Source organism: Anarhichas minor, unplaced genomic scaffold (assembly GCF_050575085.1).
Source record: "Anarhichas minor isolate MPS153535 unplaced genomic scaffold, ASM5057508v1 ptg000042l, whole genome shotgun sequence".
Taxonomy (NCBI): Eukaryota; Metazoa; Chordata; class Actinopteri; order Perciformes; family Anarhichadidae; genus Anarhichas; species Anarhichas minor.
The window spans coordinates 2,617,501-2,624,852 of NW_027466488.1; the positions used below are offsets into that span (position 1 = coordinate 2,617,501).

At 43.5% G+C, this 7,352-nt stretch overlaps 1 protein-coding gene across 2 annotated transcripts in view; it reads left to right on the forward strand.

Moving 5' to 3' along the window:
* Nucleotides 1-7,124, forward strand: part of dhx38 (DEAH (Asp-Glu-Ala-His) box polypeptide 38) — a 21,095-nt gene extending 13,971 nt beyond the window's left edge. For both annotated transcript variants that reach the window (XM_076109995.1, XM_076109996.1), the window contains exons 20-27: nt 1-167; nt 1,721-1,875; nt 1,969-2,124; nt 2,437-2,571; nt 2,980-3,105; nt 3,200-3,295; nt 3,565-3,686; nt 5,939-7,124. The exon at nt 1-167 is cut by the window's left edge and continues 42 nt beyond it. In XM_076109995.1, coding sequence (XP_075966110.1) covers nt 1-167; nt 1,721-1,875; nt 1,969-2,124; nt 2,437-2,571; nt 2,980-3,105; nt 3,200-3,295; nt 3,565-3,686; nt 5,939-6,020 — 1,039 coding nt within the window. In that variant the 3' untranslated portion in view covers nt 6,021-7,124. The remainder of the gene's footprint in view (nt 168-1,720; nt 1,876-1,968; nt 2,125-2,436; nt 2,572-2,979; nt 3,106-3,199; nt 3,296-3,564; nt 3,687-5,938) is intronic.
* The last annotated feature ends 228 nt before the right edge of the window (nt 7,125-7,352 follow it).

Genomic DNA, 7,352 nt, shown 5'->3' on the forward strand with positions numbered 1-7,352 from the left:
CACCATCCCAGAGATCCAGAGGACCAACCTGGCCAACGTAGTCCTGCTGTTGAAGTCTCTAGGTGTTCAGGATTTGCTCCTCTTCCACTTCATGGATCCCCCACCTGAAGACAACATGCTCAACTCCATGTACCAGCTGTGGATCTTGGGAGCTCTGGACAACACAGGTGTGTGTGTAGTGAACAGGAGTTGGAATAACAAAATCATGACGGGGAAAAGAAAGTAATTTTATCTTAATGACCGCTTATGACAGCCAACGAGATGCAGCAGCGAAAGTTGTTGTTCCTCAAGCTACTTTGTGTAGTCTACTCAAACAACGAGATACAGCCATGGCTGCTAGTAATGGAGGCAGAAACTCATTGTGCGCGGGTAAAACACTTGTGGTTGAAGCCGTCCTCAAGTGCATTGATAATGCCGGACCACTTAATTCCCACTTGAGTGGACTCGTGAAGGAAAAACAGTCAGTAAATAGCAAAGCTTTCCGTTTCGTTTCTTTATATTCATGTAATAAATATGCAAATGTCAATAAGAGGATGTTCTGCATGAGGAATAAAGAAAAAGAGGAAAAGAAGGTTATTTTAATCACCCATTTATAATGTTAATCACCCTTCACTATAAGAGGTTTTCACTGTATTTTCATCTAATGATTTTTTTCTCCATTGATTGTTTTGGTCTGTAAAATATCAGCAAATTGAGAAAACATTCCATCACAAGTTTCCAAAGCTTCAAAGAAATTCAGTTTACTGTCAAATATTCACGTTTGAGAAGCTGGACCCTCAAAAGTTTTGCCATTTTCTGTCGAAAAAAAGATTCAAAATTTTTAGGTTTGTATTTGTGTGTTGACTAATTGAGTCAATAAGTTGTTGCAGAGCTAATTGGAACATATTTAAAGAAAAAAGATGAATACTATGTATAAATAACATCATGCAAAGTATCCTAATTATATTTCTCATCAGTTTTCTTTTCCCTGCCTCGAGCCGTAGGCCCACCTAGACTAGTCCTGTATACAGAGGGGCCAAAGAACATCAATAATCCTCCCGTTGAGATGAAGATGACGCTGTGACAGAGAATATTGGGTATTTCAGGGTCGTATTTCCCCCTCAGCGTTGCTTTGAGCTCCTACATAGGGAAGCTGACACCACAAACGCAGGCAGGAGGCTATGCTGCAGTGATGATGCAGACACAGCAAACAGGCCTTGAGGAAGTAGTTGTGAAGTTTAGCCGGTGGAGTAATTGCCTAGTAACTGATCCTGTGTTTTGATTTGACTGGTCGGGTCTCATTTCTGTCTCATCCTTAGCCAGATTCCAGGGGATTTAGGGATTTGGGGATGAGGAGGGACTTTTGATGATTCCCTGTATGGTGTGTTAACAGCAGATTATCTCTGATTAAGGCTTACCTGCCCCAAACTGGCTGCTCTGCTTCTCTGCTTTTGCTCCTCGTAAGCTTCTTAGACTCTGCCGTCTAATCATTTAAATCAGAACTGGCAAAGTTTTTGATCTCACTCTTTCTTTTTCTCAACTGTCAGCAGTTCATCCTCACTCACAGTGATAGACAATTAAGTGTCACATTATGCTGGCTTCTCCCTCACGCCAGCATGCTTTTGATGGAAAAGGAGCTTATCACTGGTCTTATGTTGTTCCTCCTTAATTCTTCACATTGCATGCACTTTTATAATCTTCACGACTAACCTCGTAGTTGTGTTCTATTCTGTCCTCTCAGGTGCTTTGACACCGACGGGGCGTCTGATGGTGGAGTTTCCCCTCGACCCCGCCCTCTCCAAGATGCTGATTGTGTCCTGCGACATGAGCTGCAGTGCTGACATCCTTATCATCGTCTCCATGCTGTCTGTGCCGGCCATCTTCTACAGACCGAAGGTGCGTCTCATTTGATACAGTTGAAACACGTACTGTTTAGCACCGGGGTCACTAATAGGCGGATGTAAAACTTGATTTGATGTGTCTCTGCAGGGCCGTGAGGAGGAGAGTGACCAGGTGAGGGAGAAGTTCTCAGTCCCAGAGAGCGACCACCTCACCTACCTTAACGTCTACATGCAGTGGAAGAACAACAATTACTCCAGCATCTGGTGCAACGACCACTTCATCCACACCAAGGCCATGCGCAAGGTCAGCCTCCCACTGCCTCACCTGTTCTCTCTGTCAACACCCTCTGGCCCTGGATGGAAACCTGTCATTCAGTGTTCAATTGGATTCCAGCACGTCGAGTTTAAATTGTGCATTCTTGCTTTTAATTTGGTGTTTTAATATGTATCGCATATGATTCAAGTCCTTTGAGGCCCATTTACTTTCCTGCTGAATTATTTTAAATGTAGTAGTTCGTCTAATGGAAATGTTCCACTAAAACAATTGATTGCGAGCCAACAGAGCGGGCGTGTTTTCTATGAGGTTCCACTTCCAATACATATTGTTTTTGTGCAGGTGCGTGAGGTGCGCTCCCAGTTAAAGGACATCATGGTGCAGCAGAGGATGAACCTGATTTCCTGCGGGTCAGACTGGGACATCATCAGAAAGTGCATCTGTGCTGCATACTTCCACCAGGCTGCCAAGCTCAAGGTATATTCCGCCTTGTGGCAACTGGTTGTGGCAGATTTATAGCAACATAATTACAGAGTGGTGAAATATCCCTTCTGGCCTCACATTAATACGGCGCTAAAATCTGAAAGGGAATTTGAAATCATGACTGTATAATCAAGGTTCTCCGTCTGACTTATGACTATCCAGCTAACCCACGCACTTGTAGCAGTGTTGGATATCCTTAACATTTATTTTCTTGCTGTCTAAGCCAGGTGGAGAAGCAAATTAGCTTATATGACCTGTTTTGCAGGCACGAACACACACATTTAGACCAACACACACACACACAGTTAAACTGCAGCACACTGCACACAGGGTCCCATTTTCCTCTCCAGAAAGTCTGAGTGTCACATTTAATTAGTTATTTATGCCCGTGTTTGCTCCCAGGGCATTGGTGAATATGTGAACGTGAGGACAGGCATGCCATGTCACCTCCATCCCACCAGCTCCCTGTTTGGTATGGGCTACACCCCCGACTACATCATCTACCACGAGCTCGTCATGACCACCAAGGTAAAAAGACTGCCTGCTGCAGAGCCCAGCAAGCATTAAAACAATTAATTCTATATGTGTTGTTCGTGTGTAACCTGCCGCTTTTGTGTTGTAGGAGTACATGCAGTGTGTGACTTCAGTGGATGGAGAGTGGCTAGCAGAACTCGGACCAATGTTTTACAGCGTCAAACAGGCAGGAAAAAGCAGACAGGTAAGACAATGCCGGTACCTGCTTAATGCACATTAGTTTCATTCACAGCACAGCCAAAAGTATGTCCACAGAAATGTCCTCATATGTCCGTTTACTTTTGGTCTGGGGGTGAATTCATAATTTTTTGGCTTTGTTACTAAGACCAGTGGTTCCCAACCTTTCTGACTTGTGACCTCTTGTCCCTGGTCTCCTGGCTGTTGTGTGTTCAGTTTGAAGTTTAAAGTTGAATCCTGTATACCTGTCTCATCCGTTTGTGTTTGCTTTTCTAGGAGAACCGTCGCCGGGCCAAGGAGGAGCTCACCAACATGGAGGAGGAGATGTCCATGGCTGAGGAGCAGCTGCGAGCGCGTCGAGACGAGCAGGAGAAGAAGACCAGCACTGGCATTGTTAAGTAAGTGGGGGACCATCTCGCCTCATTTCTCCTCCTCATCACACATTGGTCCTCATCTAACAATAGTTCCCCGTGGCCCTCATTTTCCATACACAGTCGAGATGGAAACATTTAATTTACCTACCTCGCTGCCAATCCATATCTTCACCCCTCCCTCCCTCTCCCACTCTCTCTACTCCACCTCTCTCACTCTTCATGATGAGCTTTTCTCACCTCTGGTCCCTGCAGACGAGACAAAAAGAAATAATATTGACTCCTGGCTGACCCCCATTACTGCAGCAATTTAAATTGTGCCATAGCAGAGCAGAGAAAGAAGGGGGAACGTTCAATTTCAAATTAGACCAAAAAATTAATTTCACACCCATCCGTACGCTTTACAGAGAGAAATAAGGTTATAAAGACACATTAAAAAAACTAACTTTTATTGTTAATTAATCAGCTGGTTTATCTGAGTTTGCGTGACCACGTCTGTAACAGATCTGTTGAATATAATCACACTTGGAGGTATAGGATTAAGAATTAGATCCAGGCAGAGGAAGCTGGATGTGTGATAATGAATGTCGTGTGCTCTCCTGGGCTCTCGGCTGCCTTTGTCCTCCGGCAGGCCTCGCACATGTCTCCGCTCTGAGTTCAGTGTGACCGAGATGAAATATTTCTCTGGGTACGCCTTCGTGTGCCGGCTGCGTATCACCCGTCTCCCTGCTCACCAGCACAGATCAGTGGTGTGAATTAGTAAATGACCCAGTTGGTTGTTTTGTGTTTAAAAGTGGAGGTGTGAGAGAGTGTTTTTACATCGGTGGTAAAAGCTAGAAGTGCTTGTTTATTTCCTTATGAACCATTTAAAGGACAATACAACAAGTTTCAGCTTCCTAAGTACAACCATGTATACTTAAGGCTGGGTATCAAACTCAATACTGTTGTCGAAAGCTCTCAAGTGGATGAGTAGAGAACTGCCAAACTTTCTTTGGTTCCAGCTTCTCAGTTGTGAAGATTTTCGACTTCTCTTTTGTCATACATTACTGTAATTTGAATATCTTTGTGTTTTGGACAGGACAAAACAAGACATTTTAAAAGTTAACTTCTGTATTTTTCTACCTGGGTCCTATTTTTTGTGTCCAACGGCTAATGGGGACAACAATTTCTGAAGTTGTTCCAATATTGAGCGAGAGCTCCGCAGACAGCAGCCTCTCACAGGCTGCATTCTAATCCTATTGAGACAATTTGCCACCGTCGATTTACGTCCACTAAACGTGCTTGTTTTTGCCACTGAAGCTGGTTCTGATTGTTGCTATAAGTGTCTGACAACTTTATGGAAAGAGCTCTAACATTTCGTGAGGTGACGAGTTGCCGGAAGACAGTGATGGAAGTGCCGACCAGGCTGTTTTTTGCTTCTTTTCTTTGAGTACAGAAAGCATAGCTTGGTGTTATCTAAAAGATTTTCATTGTCGTGGCTGAATATTTAGATAATTTCGACCATGTGGATGAGGTCCTTGATTTCGATGGCCGCCCGTTTTTTATTTGAGCCAGAGTACACGAATGGAGAGTGAACATGTTGCTGTGGGTGTTGCTGTGTGACCCTACGTGGCCTATTTGTAGCACAACAACAACATTGATTTGCTGTATTGTTTGATGTAATGTAAAATACACAGACTTTGTAGGGAATGCTCTAAAACAAGCAAAACTAATGGTATGGTCCATTTAAGACCCTGCAGGGGAAATTCTGTGTTTAAATTCAAGAAACACTCCACATGTGTGCATTGTCCACCTTCTTGTATGTACAGTATCCTGTCTGCATTTGTGTGCGTTGCTGATAGGAAACTACTGGCAGCTCGTGTATTGAGGGAACCGCACATTTTTTTTCTTTTTTTCTTCTGAAGACCGTGAGAATGGGACACAGTGACAGAAGGGGGTTATGGCCTGATAGTTGTAATTGCTGCAGGTGTGTGTGTGTGCGTGTGTGTGAGCGAGAGAGATGAGGGAAGTGTGGGCAGTGTCAGGGTGTCGCACTGCTGTAATTAAAGATGATAGATTGTGCTGTCGGAGGCGTCGGGCGCTCTACGTCCCAACACTCTTCAGCTTGCCTTTTCAATCTCCTGCAGGCCTGCTCCTTTCATGCTCACATTCAGGCCAGTCTTCCCTCACCTTCAGTCTTCTTCAACCACAACTGCTTGCCTAATGTAAGGGATGTTTAGCCTAGACTGAACAGAGCAAAGAAAAAATGAGGCTTAACACACACTTCTTTTCTGATTCAGGTCTCCGAAAATCTGCACACCAGGGAGAAAAGATGAGGCCCCCATGACGCCCAGACGCACCCCTGCCCGCTTTGGACTGTAGAACACCCTCTTGGAGGTTAAAGCCCATCAACCTACCGCGTTGGCTCCCCTAGGCTCATTATCATCCTGACCTGGACCACGCCAGCACAAGCAAACAGTGTAATTCCAACTGTCCCTCCCAGCATGGCCAGAATCAACTGCAGTTCATGTACAGACCACTAGAGTGAGAACTTGTATAAGGCACAAGACTCCAAGATGAGCCAGGTCCATCCGAAATGCCTCCCTCCACCTTTACCAGCCGATGGCTGTTACCATGATGCATTTTAAGGGATAAAGGATTGTTTTTTTGTATGTTTAGTATTTATATGTTGTCATTACTGAAGTGTTTTTACAGATGTCTCTATAGAGTAATGTTTTTACCTGAGCTAGAAACATTACATTTTTCTTTGTTCTTTTGCTTCTTTAATCCTGAGTGTGTTATCGGAGGGGAACTGGTGAATAGTGATCTAATTTCAGTGTTTCTTGTCTTTGTGTCCATGCATTTACTAGTTATTGTACTGTCATGGCTTGAACAGCGCGTGTGCTGCCATGAAGAGCTCCTCTACAGACTGAAGCGCTATTCAAACTGTACTTGTGGCACGAGTGTCTTCAGACCCTAGAGTTGTATTGTAATGACCCCCAATATACACACACACACACACGCACACACACTCATGCAGGCTTAGGCAATTGACCCTTTTCTACTTTCTGTTAACCTTGTTCCACCAATGTAATGTACCACAGCTTTGCTTCATACAAAACATCATCACGCTGGATTAAACATATCAACTGTTTTATTTTCATGGTCCTTGTGTTCAAAATAGCACACACTGCTTCCTTTGTGCTTTTTCCCAAGGAAATGTTTGCAAATGTGTCTTTTAAACGGGTGAATCCTGTTTGTTGATGTACGCCCTCTCAGCTGATCAGAATATCGTGCAGCTTCAGACAGACCGGTCTATCTGTAACAAAACAGTTTAGTGAAGGCCGTGTCTGGATAGTGACAGTGGATCTGTTTTGTCTTTTTTACATCGATCTGAGACGGCAGAAGGACTGCGAATGGATTATTTTCTCTCTCAACATCTTTTGTAAATGAAACAAATAAATGTTAGTGTTTTTTTTTTTTTTATCCAAGGTGATTTAATTTGATATTGTCTCTAATGTCACATTATGTGTCTGCACTGCAAGTGCTTAACATAATTATGTAATTTTGATGCACATTTTTAAGTAAGTTTTGCAGAGGCAGTGATTTATTGCTCAATAAGGGGAAATTATGCATATTAGTTTAGGCTATAATTTCTCAATATGTGGGCATTGGTCTTCCTATAACACGAAACAGTGGTGAATGGTTAATTTA